This window comes from Galeopterus variegatus, unplaced genomic scaffold (assembly GCF_000696425.1).
Source record: "Galeopterus variegatus unplaced genomic scaffold, G_variegatus-3.0.2 Scaffold664, whole genome shotgun sequence".
Taxonomy (NCBI): Eukaryota; Metazoa; Chordata; class Mammalia; order Dermoptera; family Cynocephalidae; genus Galeopterus; species Galeopterus variegatus.
The window spans coordinates 543,182-560,489 of NW_007726775.1; the positions used below are offsets into that span (position 1 = coordinate 543,182).

The window sequence follows — 17,308 nt, forward strand, 5'->3', positions numbered from 1 at the left end:
CAGTGGAATAGCTGGCTCATATGGTAGATCTATCTGTAGTTGTTTGAGGAACCTCCATACCATTTTCCATAAAGGCTGCACCATTTTGCAGTCCCACCAACTGTGCAGGAGGGTTCCTTTTTCTCCACATCCTCGCCAGCATTTGTCATTCTGCCTTTTGGCTATTAGCCGTCCTAACCCGAGTGAGGTGGTATCTAAAAGTGGATTTGATTTGCCTTTCTCAAATGCTGAGTGATGTTGAGCATTTTTTCATGTGTCTGTTGGCCATTCGTGTATCTTTGAGAAATGCCTGTTCAGCTCCTTTACCCATTTTTTAATAGGGTTCCTTGGTTTTTTGCTGTTAAGTTGTTTGAGTTCCTTGTATATTCTGGATATTAATCCTTTGTCTGATGTACATTTTACAAATATTTTCTCCCATTCTGTTGGTTGTCTTTTTGCTCTGCTAATTATTTCTTTTTGATGTAAATTTTACAAATATTTTCTCCCATTCTGTTGGTTGTCTTTTTGCTCTGCTAATTATTTCTTTTGTTGTGCAGAAGCTTTTTAGTTTCATATAATCCCATTTGTTTATTTTTCCTTTGGTTGCCTGTGCTTTTGGGGTCATATTCATAAAGTCTGTAGCCAGTCCTACTTCCTGGAGTGTTTCCCCTATGTTCTCTTTAAGGAGTTTTATTGTTTCAGGATATATATTTAATTCTTTAATCCATTTTGAGTTGATTTTGGTATATGCTGAGAGGTACGGGTCTAGTGTCATTCTCCTACATATGAATATCCAGTTTTCCCAGCACCATTTACAGAAGAGGCAGTCTCTTTCCCAGTGTGTAGTACTGGAGCCTTTGTCAAAGATCAGATGGTTGTAGGTGCATGGGTTGATTTCTGGACTCTCTATTCTGTTCCATTTGTCCATGTGTCTGTTTTTATGCCAGTACCATGCAGTTTTGGTTACTATACCTTTGTAGTATAGTTTAAAGTCAGTTAGTGTTACGCCTCTGGCTTTATTTTTTTGCTCAGGATTGCTCTGGCTATTCGTGGTCTTTTTTACTTCCATATGAATGTTAGGATTGTTTTTTACAATTCTAAGAAAAATGTCATTGGGATTTTGATGGGGATTGCACTGAATCTGTAGATCACTTTGGGTAGTATGGACATTTTTGCAATGTTAATTCTTCCAATCCAAGAGCATGGGATATCTTTCCATCTTCTTGTGTCCTCTTCAATTTCTCTTAACAGTGTTTTATAGTTCTCAATGTAGAGTTTTTCCCATCCTTGGTTAAATTTATTCCTAGGTATTTTATTTTTTTGGTGGCTTTTGTAAATGGCCTAGATTTCTTGACTTCTTTTTCTGACAGTTCATTGTTAGAATATAGAAATGCTATTGATTTTGTGTGTTGATTTTGTATCCTGCAACTTTGCTGAAATCATTTATTAACTCTAAAAGAGGTTTTTTGTTGAGTCTTTAGGCTGTTCTATATATAGGATCATGTCATCTGCAAACAGGGACAGTTTGACCTCATCTTTTCTAATCTGGATGCCCCTTATTTCCTTCTCTTCCCTGATTGTTCTGGCTAGTACTTCCAATACTGTATTGAATAGGAGTGGTGAGAGTGGGCATCCTTGTCTTGTTCCTGTTCTTAAGGGAAAAGCTTTCATTTTTTCTCCATTCAGGATGATATTGGCAGTGGGTTTGTCATATATGGTTTTAATTGTGTTGAGATACTTTCCTTTTATGCCTGATTTATAGAGAGTCTTTATCATGAATGAATGTTGAATTCTGTCAAATGCTTTTTCAGCATCTATAGAGATGATCATATGGTTTTTGTAATTGATTTTATTGATGTGGTATATCACATTTATTGATTTGTGTATGTGAACCAACCTTGCATCCCTGAGATGAATCCCGTTGATCATGTTGTATAATTTTACGTATGTGTTGATGTATTCTATTAGCCAGTATTTAATTGAGGATTTTTGCATCCATATTCATCAACGATACTGGCTTGTAGTTTTCTTTTTTTGTTGTATCTTTGTCTGCTTTTGGTATCAGGGTGATGTTTGCCTCATAGAATGAGTTTGGGAGAGTGGCCTCTGTGTCAAGTTTTTGGAATAGTTCGTAGAGAATTGGTATTAATTTTTCTTTAAAGGTTTGGTAGAATTTTGCAGTGAAGCCATCTGGTCCTGTACTTTTCTTTGTTGGGAGACTGCTGATAACAACTTCAATCTCTTTGATTGTTATTGGTATGTTCAGATTTTCTGTCTTCTTGGCTCACTTTTGGTAGTTTGCGTGTGTCCAAAAATTTATCCATCTTCTCCAGATTTTCAAATTTCTTGGCATATAGTTGTTTATAGTAGTCTCTAATGATTCCTTGTATTTCTGATGTATTGGTTGTAATATCACCATTTTCATTTCTAATTTTTGTTATTTGTGTCTTCTCTCCTCTTTTTTTAGTTAGCCTTGCTAATGGTTTGTCAATTTTATTATCTTTTCAAAAAAACTTTTTGTGGGCTGGCCCCATGGCTCACTCGGGAGAGTACGATGCGGATAGCACCAATGCCGCGGGTTTGGATCCTACGTAGGGATGGCTGGTGCGCTCACTGGCTGAGCATAGTGCAAACACCACCAAGCCAAGGGTTGTGATCCCCTTACTGGTCAAAACAAACAAACAAACAACTTTTTGTTTCATTGATCTGCTGTATCGTTTTTGGGTTCCTAATTCATTCAGTTCTACTCTGATCTTCTGTCTACTAAGTTTGGGTTTGGATTGTTCTTGTTTTTCTAATTCTTTAAGGTGAAGTGTTAGGTTGTTTACCCGCCATCTTTCCATTCTTCTGAAGCAAGCATTTAGTGCAATAAATTTTCCCTTTAGTACTACTTTTGCAGTATCCCACACGTTTTGGTATGATGTGTCATTATTTTTATTAGTTTCAACAAATTTTTTGATTTCCTGTGTAATTTCTTCTTGGACCCAGATGTCATTAAGTAGAATGTTGTTTAATTTTGATGTATTTGTATAGTTTCCAGAGTTTCATCTGTTACTGATTTCTAGTTTCAATCTGTTGTGGTCTGAAAAAATATACAGAATAATTCCAATTTTTTTGAATTTGTTGAGACTTGATTTGTGACCTAACACATGATCTATCCTGGAGAATGTTCCCTGTGCTAAAGAGAAGAATGAATATTCTGATGTTGTTGGATGAAATGTTCTGAATATCTCTGCCAAGTCCAATGGTCTAAAGTGTTATTTAAGTCTTGTGTTTCTCTGATTTTTTTTGCCTAGATGATCTGTCCAATGTGCAGAGTGGGCTGTTCAGATCCCCAACTATTATGGTATTAGTGTCTATCTCTTTCTTTCGGTCTAACAGTGCTTGCTTTATGAATCTGGCTGCTCGATGTTGGGTGCATAATATTTATGACTGTTATGTCTTCTTGTTGGATAGATCCTTTTATCATTATATAGTGGCCTTCTTTATCTCTTTTTATGGTTTTTAGTTTACAGTCTATTTTATCTGATATAAGAATACCTACTCTGGCTCTTTCTTCATTTCTATTTGCATGGTGTATCTTTTCCCATCCTTTCATTCTTAGTCTCTGTGTGTATTTACAGGTGAGGTGGATCTCTTGAAGGCAGCATATTGTTGGGTCCATCTTTTTAATCCAGTCAGTCAGTCTATGTTTTTTGAGTGAGGAATTCAAACCTATTACATTAAGAGTTATTATTGAAAGGTACTGATTTTCTCCTGGCATTATAGTGATTTTTGCTTGGATGTTTTAAATATCTTTTCTTTCTGATTTACCCATTGTCTTCTGTGTTTGTTGGTTTCCTGGAACAGTGGATAAACTTTTTTTTCTCTCCTTATTGTTAACATTTTATTTTACTGGTGCGTTTGTTCTATCTTGAGTATTCATGGTAGTCATGGTTGTTTTTCAGGTGCCAGACACAGCACTCCCTTCAGAATTTCTTGTAAGGTTGATCATGTGGTAGTGAACTCCCACAGTTTTTGTTTGTCTGGGAAACATACTATTTGTCCTTCATTTTGGAAGGATAGCCTTGCTAGGTTAAGTATTCTTGGCTGGCAATTTTTGTCTTTTAGTATTTTGAATATACCATCCCATTCTCTTCTGGCTTTTAGGGTTTCTGATGAAAACTCTGATGTTAATCTGAGAAATGTTCCCTCATAGGTGACTTGATGCTTCTCTCCTGCAGCTTTTAAAATTCTCTCTTTGTCTTTGAGTTTTGCCAGTTTGATTATAACATGTCTCGGAGAGTACCTTTTCGGGTTGAATATGTTGGGAGATCCTTGAGCTTCCTATATTTGAACATCTGTATCTCTCATTATCCTGGGAAGTTTTCTGCTATTATTTCATTGAATATGTTTTCAATGCCATTTCCTTTCTCCTCCCCCTCTGGAATATAGATGGTTTGGGCATTGGAGCACTTGAGGTTGTCTGTTATCTCTCTTAGATTTTCTTCAAGTTTTCAAATTCTTTTTTCTTTCTTTCTTTTTTTGTCCACCTGTGTTATTTCAAACAGGCAATCTTCAAGGTCAGATATTCTCTCTTCTGCTTGATCTAGCCTGCTGGTTAAGCTCTCTGTTGTGTTTTTTATTTCGTTGAATGAATCCTTCAGCTCCACAAGCTCTGCTACATTCTTTTTCAGGTCATTGATTTCTTTGTACATTTCCTCTTCCAGGTCCTGTATACTTTTTTTCATTTCTTTGTGCTGTCTAACTGAGTCTTCTTGTATCTCGTTTAGTTTCCTTAGGATTGTTGCTCGAAATTCCTTGTCAGTCATTTCAAGGACTTCTTTTCTATAGTGTCTAGAACTTGAGAGTTAATGTATTCCTTTGGTGGTGTAGTACTTTCTTGGTTTTTCATATTTCTAGTATCTCTCCATTGGCTTTTAGTCATTGTGGCTAAGGCTATCACAGTCAACTTGTTTCACCTTGGTGTCTGGAGCAATACCAGGGAGTTTTGTTGATGCTCAGCTGCCTGTTGTTGACTCAGGTCCCGGGGGTCGGTGGTGGCTGGGGCCTCTCTCAGGGGCAGTGACTCACCTAGCGGTGGCCTGAGATCTCATGCAGAGGGTGCCAAGACTCCACGGCTCTGCTGCCTCAGGTCCCAGGGGTTGGCAGCAGCTGGGGCCTCTCTCAATAATAAAGTATTTTTTCTTTCTTTTTTTTTTTTTTGTCTTTTTTCGTGTCCGGCAACGGAATCGCACCCCTCGGTGTTGCACCCGCCCCTCGCTCAGCCAGTGAGCGGGAACCGGGCTGTATGGGGGATCCGAACCCTTGGTGGGAGCGCCACCGCGCGCCCAAGCGGCGCACTGTAGCAGTGCGCCACCGGGCCGGCCCAATAATAAAGTATTTTTTCTTTCTTTTTTTTTTTTTTGTTTTTTTTCGTGTCCGGCAACGGAATCGCACCCCTCGGTGTTGCACCCGCCCCTCGCTCAGCCAGTGAGCGGGAACCGGGCTGTATGGGGGATCCGAACCCTTGGTGGGAGCGCCACCGCGCGCCCAAGCGGCGCACTGTAGCAGTGCGCCACCGGGCCGGCCCAATAATAAAGTATTTTTTCTTTCTTTTTTTTTTTTTTGTTTTTTTTCGTGTCCGGCAACGGAATCGCACCCCTCGGTGTTGCACCCGCCCCTCGCTCAGCCAGTGAGCGGGAACCGGGCTGTATGGGGGATCCGAACCCTCGTGGGGAGCGCCACCGCGCTCCCAAGCGGCGCACTGTAGCAGTGCGCCACCGGGCCGGCCCAATAATAAAGTATTTTTAAATTAAGGTATGTATGTGATTTTTTTAGACATAATGCTATTGCATACTTTAAGACCACTATTAAGACAACAGTCTAGTGTGAACATAACTTTTATATGCACTAGGAAACCAAAAGATTTTGTGAAACACTTTTTTGTGATAGTCACTTTGTTGCTGTGTCTAGAACAGAACCTGCAATATCTCAGAGTGTGCCTACACATAAAAAGAGATCTTCCTAACCACAAATCTCACATATAAAATGCAAGACTTACTTTCTGATAGATCCATTCTGAAGGTCTTCAATGTAGTTTTGTCTTTCTAAACAATGTCCCCGGCACCTGTTGAACACTGAGGAGTGGATGAACAATTAAAAATAATAGCACAAAAAACAAATCTTTCCCCGACAAAGCAAACAAAAGCTGAAATTCACTAATTATTCAGGCTGTTAAATCTTACTACTTCCAGATACACTGCTTTTGGCCAAAGATTATCTTATATTGGAACAAATGAATTTTTTCTTTTCAAAATTTGAGAAATTCATCTATATTTCCATGTTAAACTTTTATAGAAAGGGAGAAATAGTGACAACCCTCATACTTACATTCAATTGCATCATCTGGCCTCATGCCTTCTACATCAATCAAATATCTAACAAAACAACATAATTTGGGTCATTTACATATACAAAAAGAAAAAAAAATCAAGTTCTTTTCAAAAACGGTCCAATTTCACTTAAAAATGTAGATATAAAGTTCCTAAGAAAATATCAGCACATCTAATTCAACAATTATTAAAGAATGAGATACCATGACTACAAAAAGACATTATTCCAAGAATATAAGGATGACCCAACTTTAGAAGACCTATTAATATTTACATCCATATAATGGTTTAACTAATAAAGGAAATAAAATATAGGACCAGACGTGGCAGACATTAAAAAGACATTTGATAAAATTCAACAGTCATTTTTGATCAAAATACTTCGTACACTAGGAACAGGAGGAGACTTCCTTAATATGACATAATATTTATCGGGAACCAACAATAGACCAAAGACAAACTGGGAAAAATACTAACATCATATCTAAAAAATACTGTGTAACCAAATATATAGACCAGAAACTCACTGTGAGTCATTTCTTCCTTACTCTTATCTTCAACCCACCACCAAGCCATAGCAACAATATTGCCTAAATACCTCTAGAATATGTCCACATCTTTCCACCAAAATGACCACCACCACCACACCTGGCCCAAACTACCATTATGCCTCAATTCCTGCAAAAGCCTCCTAATTCATCTCCTTGCTTCTACTTCTTTCCCTCTGCATTGTATTCTCCACTCAGTAGCAAAACGATAGATTGAAAATGCCAATTTTACTATGTTCCACACATTCATCCTTCCCTCCAAAAAGAAAGTTCAATGGTTTTCTATTGCTCTTAAGGTAAAGATTAAACCCCTGAACATAGTTCTGCATGATCTCCCCGTACCCATATTTCCAGCTTCATTTTAATGCCATACATTAATGCCTCCCCGGCTGGTTCTTCTAACAGAGCATATTTTTCCTATTTTAGGGTCTTTGCTGTTTCTGATGTCCAGAATTCTCTCCACAATGTCCCCACCTGCTTAATACATACTCATCCTTCAGATATTTGCTCAGATATTTGCTCAAAACTTCCCCATGGAAACCTCTAGCCTCCTGGATGAAGTCCAATCCTCTCTGTTACATGCTCTCATAGCCCCATGTCCCTCTCCTTGTTAGCACTTGTCAGAGTGGTAATTCTATAAGTATATGCATTTGTGTGATTCTTTAATATCTACTTCCTCTCTAGACTGTTAGGATTCACAGAGGACAGGTCAAGTCTCTTTCCTAGCACCCAGCACAGTGTCTACACATAGCAAATACTTAACATTTTCTGAATGAAAAAATTCAAATTGGTACAGTGTAGCAACATCCATAAAAAGCATTAAGGATGCATACCCTTTGATTCAGAAATTGCATTTTGCATGAAATTATCTCTGGGGCAATGACATGTGTATTCCAAGATGTTCACACAGGTATGTTCATTACCTCAATGTTTTATAGTATCAAAAACTTCTGACTTTTAGGTTCACCAGTATACAAAAGGACAATGCAGCCTTTAAAAAGAATGAGGTCTCCCTAGAAAGATGTCTACCACATATTAAATTATAAAACAGAATGTCTAACTGTTATACCATTAAATTACATGTATATATATACATAGTGCTAAGAAGGAGAGGGTTATGAGAGCATGTAACACATATATGCTTGCATCTGCATATTTAAAGCCTGAAAAGATATGTTCTAAATTATTAATGGTGGTAATCTCTGAGTGTGGGGCAAGGTTGCTTTCTACTTCATACATTTCTATATTGACTGCATTTTTGCAACAAGCTTATATTACTATTATAAATTGAGAAAAACAACTGAAACATGGTCTACGTCTGGGGTTAGCAACTCACCTGCAGATGAGATAGCCAGTCCTGTTTAAACCATGTGTACAGTGGACGCCAATAAGTTTGTCTGTAAAACAGAGACTACATAGTTAAGTAACTGAAGTAGATACACTAAAAATAAGTTACACGATTTTCTGAAGAGTAACATTCTAAGTTACCACATCTTTACCACTCCCCTGAAGAGAAATAAATCTGAAGAGGAATGTGTTTTTTAGGAACATAAAGAATAAAAATATAGGGGCCGGCCCAGTGGCGCACTGCTACAGTGCGCCGCTTGGGGGTGCGGCAGCGCTCCTGCCAAGGGTTCGGATCCCACATACAGACCGGTTCCCGCTCACTGGCTGAGCGAGGTGCAGGCACGACACCGAGGGTTGCAAGCCCGTTGCTGGTCCCGGTCCGGTACGGGCGCGACACTGAGGGTTGCGATCCGTTGCCAGACACGAAAAAAGACAAAAAGGAAAAAAAAAAAAAGAATAAAAATATAAAGAATATCTAACAGAAAGCCATTGTCTGATTGTCTCTGGGAAATTTTACATAGCCCCAATTAAACTTGATGTAAACCATAAAAATTCTGGTCAGGTTCTAACAGCTCAAATTGCATTGGGACAATCCCATTTGTTTCCATATACAATGTCCATCATTAATTGATTTAATTATTTTAAAAGGGAGTGGGGAAAAAAAGAAACAGGCTATGAAAGAATGAAATTTGTTTCTGAAGAAACAAATGAAATGCCTTCACTTTTAATACTGAATATTAAGAACAGTTTCCATAGTACACTTGAGTTCCCAAAGCACTTCCATTCCTTCTCTCATTTGGTGCTCCTCACGTCACAGGTCTACATGCCCTGTGAAATACTCAGGTAAACAGCACTATTTATATTTTACAACAAAAAGGAAAGGCTACACAGCAGACAAATAGAACAAAGGCTAGAACCAAGTAGAAGATTTTTCCAATTATCCTATAGTATTTTTTAGTCCATCATTTAAGAAAAATTATATGAGGAATTAAACAAAAAAAACAGCAGCTTGCCTTCACAAAATCTGTGTCTGTGAGTAGGTGGTGCCTGGTATGGAAGACATTCATCGTCACCTGCCTGAATTGCTACTACAAATTAACCTCTCTACTTCTGCCTCTTCTATTTCAATTGATCCTCCATAGGGAAGATGTTATCCTTCTAAAACATAGATTTGGCTGTGTTGTTCCTTTGCTTAAAAATCTTCACTTAGCATAGAATAAAGCCAAAATATTTTAGCATGGCATTTAGAACTCTTTATATAAACTGATATCAGTCTCTCTTTCCAATTGAATTATAAGTCTGCAATGATCCTATGATTCACAAAGACCTCTATGATCCACCTCCCTCCTGCACACCCCCAGCCTCTCTGATACCATTTTCTACTGCGCTGACCCTTACTTACTCACTCCACCCCAGCCACACTGGCCTCCTTACTATTCCTCAAACATGCTAAGTATAGTCATTCCTCAGGGACTTTGCACCTGCTCTTCCCTCTGCCTTGGAACACTCCTCCCCTAGATATCCAATGGCTTGGTGCCTCACTTCCTTTAAGGCTCTGCTGAAATGACATCTTAATAGAGGGGCTTTTCCTGATCACCCACCACTCCCCTCATCCCTTTATCTTGGTTTGTTATTCTTCAAAACACTATCACCATCTAACATTCCATATAGTTACGTGTTTCTCTCTCTCCCCCACTAGAATGTAATGTATATAAAGGCAAATATTTTATTCTGTTCCCACTTCCCAGAACAGTGCCTTCAACATAGAAGGCTATATAAATATTTGTTGCAAATGAACATATGAATTCGACACCCTTCACACTACCTTCTAGTCACACCAGAGGCCGCTTCTCCACAGCTTCAAGCCCTGTGTCTTTTTCATCTATTCCTAATAACTGGGCTGTCCTTTCCTCATTGTGGCAAAATCCTCTTCCCTCCAATCCAGCTAAAATGCTGTCTCCTCAGTCAGGCCTTCATTAACCTCTCCTCTATATTCTTACTGCACTCAATTTACTGTTTTATTATACTTAACCCATGTCTTAAACCACATATACTACATGTTTATCTTCCTAGATAACTGAGTTTCTAAAGAACAAAGACTGCTATTCCCCTCTTTATCCCCAAGACCTAACAATAAGCCTAAAAGGCTCTTTCTCAGTAAGTGCTTACTGAATCAATTTATTTTCTGAGTCTTTACTAGTTCTAGGGAGTGGATAGTGTAGTGTCCTTCTCTTGATATCTGTGGAGAAGTTTGTAGCAAAGGTAGCCAAAAGTGATAATAAATGAGATCCCATGACTGCTATAGTAGGGAGTACTGCGAGACATAGAAAAGTCAGCACAACTCAGGCAGAAGACCAAGACGGGATTCAGCCTATCCAACTGACCATACTGGGTGTAATATGTAAACAACCAAGATTTAGAAATGTGTTCCCCACGTACTCATAAGGATTTCCTAGCCCTCACAGAACAGATGAAACACCATATAATAGTTTCACACACAAGAGACTGGAAGCGGGGAGTAGGCTGGCAGCTGCCCCCTCACTTCTTAAGAAGTAATATATTTTTGTGATCACAACTTCTACAAATGAGATAATTTACTTCCTTTGTAGATGCTGTGGTTATCACAGGCAAAAAGCCAAGCTCTCAGGGCCTGCCCCGTGGCTCACTTGGGAGAGTGTGGTGCTGATAACACCAAGGTCAAGTGTTCGGATCCCTATATAGGGATGGCCGATTAGCTCACTTTGGAGAGCGTGGTGCTGACAACACCAAGTCAAGGGTTAAGATCCCCTTACCGGTCATCTTTAAAAAAAAAAAAGAAAGCCAAGCTCTCAAGTCTTGAAGTACAGGGGATGATCTGTGAACAGGGTTTAAGATATTTAAGAACTAGTGCCTTCATTAAGTGACCAGGTTATAGTTTGAAATTTATTTTCAAATCCACTGATCCAGTCTCTCTCTCTCATCTCCCATCCCCCATATTCCCACCTCCATCTCTATTCTTTCTCCCCTACTCCCTGTCATATTAAAAAAAAAAAAAAAAGAATATTTACTATCTGTCAGATTTATGTAATAAAGTGTACCCTCCTTGAGCTAAATTTAGAAAGAAGGCAAAATGAATGCTTTGTAAACTGTGAGTTGTTACTGGCTTTCCAAAGAAAAAATCTCCTTCGTTATTAAAATATGGTAAACATCATGTTCTTTCTGGTAGGTAGATGCCAGAAAAAGACAACAGGATCCTTAAAATTTGGATGCTATTAAGATCTATTTTCAACAGAGTAAGGTAGATCTTAAGGCAGGAACAAGCAAGTTTCAGCCTTTGAACTAATTTCTTCCTGTCTGAAGAATAAAAATAAGTGTCCTCCCTCACCTGTACTCAAGGTAGAAAAACAACAGAAATATCTTTTTTTTTTTCCTTTTTTGTCTTTTTTTTTTTTACTGACCGGAGACGGGATCGCAACCCTCTGTGTCGCGCCTGTACTGGGGACCGGCAACGGCATCGCAACCCTCGGTGTTGCGCCCGCACCATGCTCAGCCAGTGAGCGGGAACCGGTCTCCACATGGGATCCGAACCCTTGGCAGGAGCGCCGCCGCGCTCCCAAGCGGCACACTCTCCAGTGTGCCACCGGGCCGGCCCACAACAGAAATATCTTAAATACACATGACAGAGATGTAATTCCACTGGTCCACACTGTTGATTTGCTTCTAGTGGTCTCTCTCACTCCTAATCTTTGCCTTTTGTTGTCTCTTTTATGTAACTCTAAGACCCTGAGATTTTAAATCTTTTCTTTCACCTCCCACTTTTTAACCAATATGTAAGACAAAAGAACCTTTTTATCTTATTACATATTTCCCATTCAAATGTTTAAAGAAGAGATGAATAGGCTAGTTCAGTTCATACTTCTCACTCAAATTATCTTCCAAAGTAAATTAAATTCTTTATTTGTAACAAAAGGAAAAACACCTTATCCTATTATCACCTACTGACATTTTCACCTTAACATCATGAAATACAACAGGCCTAATGTTGGAACTATTAAAAATAATAAAAAATCCCCAACCCCATTCAAAATGCACACCAAAGTTCAGATAAGAAAAAAAAACAAAAACTCACCATTATCTTTATTTTCTTTCAAAAACCCATTAACAGCACATTTGAATTTTAAAATAGTGTCATCATCAGGCACCCGATGCCCAACTGTAAAAATTTTTAAGTAAGGAATAGTTTCTGGTAAATCCTATAAAGTAAAATCATGAAAAATGTATGTTATTTCATTTGTAGGGAAGGAATTAAAGATTAATTCCAGAATATAAACCAAGAGATTAGAATAAACTTAATATGTCAGTAATTCTGATAAAAAAGCCATTTTTTTTCCAAAGCTGCTTCAAGGAATATCACTTGATTTTCATTAAAACTACAGAACAGATAGTCAATAGGCATACAAAACTCAAAGCAAATTCCATGTGAATAAATGCATATATAACTAAATATTTTATAAATAGTTTTATATAATATTTTCAATTTCTACGTAATAGTTCACATTTCAAAGGCCAGTTCCTTCATAAAACAGCTGCAATGTATGTAAAATAGTAGAACAGAGTCAGAAGAACTTAGATATGAATTACGAGATAGAGTGAAATTCAGGTACTGTTGAGAACTGGTATTCTTGTGGTTGGAGAAAGTAGATACAAATGAAAGACAGAAGAGGTTAAGTGAAAATCCTGCAGTTCTGAGTTTAAATGGGAAGTATCAATATGACACCATGATATATTTTACATTACAAACAAACACATATTTCCTAGCTCTGTACGTGGAAAAAGCCTAGAAACAATGTCAGCCTAGTAGCAATGAACACTTCAGGAACTCAGACTGTAATCTCTAAATACCTTTCTCACTGGAAGGAATAAAAGCTCTTTGGATAAATGGCTGAGCTCAGGTTGGGGCACAAAATGTACAAGAAGAGCTTGAAACTTTTTTTTCAAACAAATGCAAAAAAAGTGATCAAAGATTGCAAGGGTTGTGTCAAAAGGACTGAGAAGATAAATTGAGAAGCTCCAATTGTTCAAAGACAGGACCTCAATTTGTGCCTCAATAAGAAAAACAACTGCAATGGAGTTCATAATGACACACAAAATTAATTAATAAAATATAATATCTAATTGGTAACCACTAGAGAATATTAGTAAATCAACTCATTATTTTGAAAACTGTTAAATAAGAGTATCATGCCTGTATAACTGGGCAATCAAATAGTGGATGAAAGGAAAAACTTCTTATAGAAATATACCTAGTAATAAATGAAAAAAGAATGATAGACTTCACCATTAATGGATTTAGGTATCAATCATCTATGCCTGCTAATATCACAGAAAGAGACAACCACTCATTAAAAGCTTCCTGATGAAAGAACACATCATCACCTATGAAACTGTCTTGCAACAACAACAACAAAAAAATCAAGCCTGAATCTGATCAAGCGAGGTCTGACTACCAAGTTACAGGAAATAAAAAGACCAAAGTATATTTTAAAACAAATAGTTATGCAATCATCAAAACCTATGTAGTACAAATTACCTGGTTTCTTTAAAACAAAAAATTCAAAAGAAAAAGAAAGTGAGAGAGACATGGAGGGGAACCTATAGATTACATAAGACTTAAGAGACCTAACAACCAATGGCAAAATGACAATTTTTATGACATTTAGGAGATGATTGCAAATTTAAAGCACTGATTGGATATTTGACATTAAAAAACTGTTATTAAGGAATAAAAGTCCTATATAGTTGACCCCTGAACAATGTGGGGGTTTGAAGCGTTCAAACCTTGTACAGTCGAAAATCCACATTCCGCTTTTGACTCCCCAAAATCTTAACTACTAATAGTCTACTGTTGACCAGCAACCTTAGCAATAACACAGTCCACTAACACATATTTTGTATGTTATATAATATATTCTTACAATAAAGTAAGCTAGAAAAAAGAAAATGTTATTAAGAAAACCAAAGAAAGAGAAAATACATGTACAATTACTGTATGTATATTTATTGAAAAAAATCCACATGTAAGTGGTCCCACAGAATTTAAAACCGTGTTGTTCAAGGATCAACTGCATTATAAATATACATACCAAGAATGTAGAGAAAAAATTATATAATATCTGGAATTTGCTTCAAAATATGGAATGGGGTGAAATAGGTAAGGATATAGATAAAACACAACAGCTATCAGTTCATAGATATTGAAGCTCAAAGAGTTCATGGGTGTACAATTAAAAGCAACAAATATTAGTGTCTCCTTCTGCATATCTCTGAAATTTGTGATAATAGTTTAAAAACAAGAGGACAACACTATGGAAAACAGTTTGGCAGTATGTCATAAAATCAAACATAGAACTACCATATGACCTAGCAATTACACTCCTACCTACGTAGCTAAAAGAATTGGAAGCAAAGGTTCAAACAAATATTTGTACACCATTGTTAACAGCAGTGTTATTCACAGTTGCCAAAAGGTGGAAACAAGCCTACCGCCCATCAATAGATGAACAGATAAATAAAATATGTTATATGCACACAATGGAATACTATTCAGCCATAAAAAGGAATATTTCATACGTACTATAACTTGGATAAACCTTAGAAACACGCCTACTGAAATAAGCCAGACACACAAGGGAAAATACTGTATGATTCCACTTCCATGAGGAACCTAGAAGAGGCAAATTCAGAGAGCAAAAGTAGACTAGAGGATACCCAGGGCCTAGGGAGAAGGGAGAATGACTGATGGTTACAGAGCTTTTGTCAAGGATGGTGAAAAAGTCCTGGGTATAGACAGTAGTGATGGTTATACAACATTGTGAATGGTTTTAATGCCAATGAATGGTACCCTTATGAATGACTAAACTGATAAATATCATTATGGAGGCTTTACCACAATAAAAAAGGACAAGAGAGAAAATGAACTCAAGTTTTAATTCTTCCTTTTTTGAACCTCACTTTTATCAAAAACAGCAAAAACTGGTTGTTAATTGTAATCATCTATCCTCTGACTTTAGTGCAGAATAAGTACCCAATAGGAGACATTAATACTGCTGCTATTTCATCAGCACAGGATTATTGTGAAGATTAACTAAATTAATACATGTGAAAGTACTTTTTAAATGGCAAACTGCTATACAAATACAAGTGCTAACAAACATTAGGTGTTACTGTTCCAAAGGCCATGAAACTGGTCAGGAGGATAATTCTTTCCCACTGATACGCCACATGGGGCCAGCCGAATACACAGGTTTCCTTCTTATATGAAAATATATTAGGAGAAGAAAGCATAAAACTTAGATGACAAGTGTCTTTTACCATGATGCTTACACATGCTCAGGCAGCTGCTTAAAATAAGTGCTAAAGACATACAATGTATTCTTTTCTTTCCTTTCAGGCCACTACAAGTCTTACTAAATCTACTTCATTTTCAAAATAATGATATGGACACTTATAGAATTTCTTAAGCACACCCACAGCCTACTGCCAAATATTATAGCTCAATTCATGTCTAAATTCTCATTGTAAGTCAGCAATTAAAAATATTTAATTAAGGAAATCATCTGGTTCCCTTTTAAAATTATTACCCAGGAAAGAAGGCCGGCCTTCACATTAGCACAAGATGACAACTTCTGAATTACTGCTGAATTACCATGAATTATTTTAGTATTAGAATGAAGAAAGTTCTCTTCAATTAAGGGTTCTGTTTACCTCTGGTTTATAATAGCGTTGAGTATATGTTAAATCAATTATCAGTCCTAGTTCTTCATTTTGTTCTCGGATTTTGTTAAAAAGATCCAAAGGGGAAAAGCGTTCTTCTGGAGCAAGTTTCTCTTCAAAACTCTGTCAAAGAGAATGAAATAAGAAAGAGCAAATGTGTGTTTAAAATCCTGTGTTATACTATACATTTACTCAAGCCCTGTGATGCTAACATACAATGGGTTTTGAAGGAAAGTTTCTACTCTTCTGGAATGAAGAAGCTACATTACAATCCTTTCATCCAGTAAGACCAGAAGGAAGAAAATAAGCCCAATTCTACGCATTTATTTCTATGCTTATTTATTTCCTGTTGGTCTCCTAGCCAAACTGTAAATTCCCAGAAGGCGAGAATCACACTTTGTTCACCACTGTATCTCCAGCTAACAGTGGACTGCCCATCATATCTAGTGCTTATAAATATTTCTTAAATGTCTACATGTATGAAGGATGGCTTTTATTGCGAAATATTCTTTTGTATATGTGGCTTATTTTTGGACTTTATGCTCTTTTCAATTGATCTGTCTGGCTATTCAAGGGCCAGCAACATAACTTTTTTTTTTTTTAATAGCCTTTAGTTTTTAGAGCAGTTTTAGGTTCACAGCAAAATTTAGCCAAATGACAGACTGTACTTTCCCTCCGGGACCATCAACATTCCATCCCAGTGTGGTCCGTTTATTACAATCGATGAACCAACTCTGACACATCACTATCAACTAAACTGCATACTTTATATTACATATGGTTCACTCCGTGTTATATATTCTATGGGTTTTGACCAATACAGGTGGTCTTCAAAAAATTCATGGAAGGATTCACATTACCTTTTAATTCAACTTTTTCACAATCTTATAGAAGGATCCTCTTCTATAAAGACACGTATCAACCCTTCCTTTTTGTATCACACACAGTAGTTTCACTGCCCTGAAAATCCCCTGTGCTTCAACAAGACACTTTTAATATCGTTTAATATGTGGTAGGGCTAGAGGACTCCCCCCTCCACCTCCATTATTCTTTTTCAGACTTTTCCTGGCTATTTATGTTTATTTTTCTATGAGTTTAAGAACCTGCCTAACTCAGAAACTTCCTACTGAGATGATTTTATGTTTAGAAATTAACTTAGGAAGACTTCTCAGATTTGACGGTGAGTCTTCCACATAATATTGTAAAAGTTCTGAAGAGTAAATTGCTTAGAAAGCCATCTATTCAGCCAGTTTCTTGCACAGACATGGAGCGGATGAATCAATTATCATCTCCATCTATTTGCATAAT

At 37.2% G+C, this 17,308-nt stretch overlaps 1 protein-coding gene across 7 annotated transcripts in view; it reads right to left on the reverse strand.

Moving 5' to 3' along the window:
- The window catches only part of DUSP11 (dual specificity phosphatase 11 (RNA/RNP complex 1-interacting)), a 29,342-nt gene that overhangs the window by 6,371 nt on the left and 5,663 nt on the right, over nucleotides 1–17,308 (reverse strand). For all 7 annotated transcript variants that reach the window (XM_008571180.1, XM_008571182.1, XM_008571179.1 and 4 more), the window contains 5 exons: nucleotides 15,992–16,123; nucleotides 12,357–12,480; nucleotides 8,238–8,298; nucleotides 6,352–6,398; nucleotides 6,023–6,098 (listed from right to left, as the gene is read on the reverse strand). In XM_008571180.1, coding sequence (XP_008569402.1) covers nucleotides 6,023–6,098; nucleotides 6,352–6,398; nucleotides 8,238–8,298; nucleotides 12,357–12,480; nucleotides 15,992–16,123 — 440 coding nt within the window. The remainder of the gene's footprint in view (nucleotides 1–6,022; nucleotides 6,099–6,351; nucleotides 6,399–8,237; nucleotides 8,299–12,356; nucleotides 12,481–15,991; nucleotides 16,124–17,308) is intronic.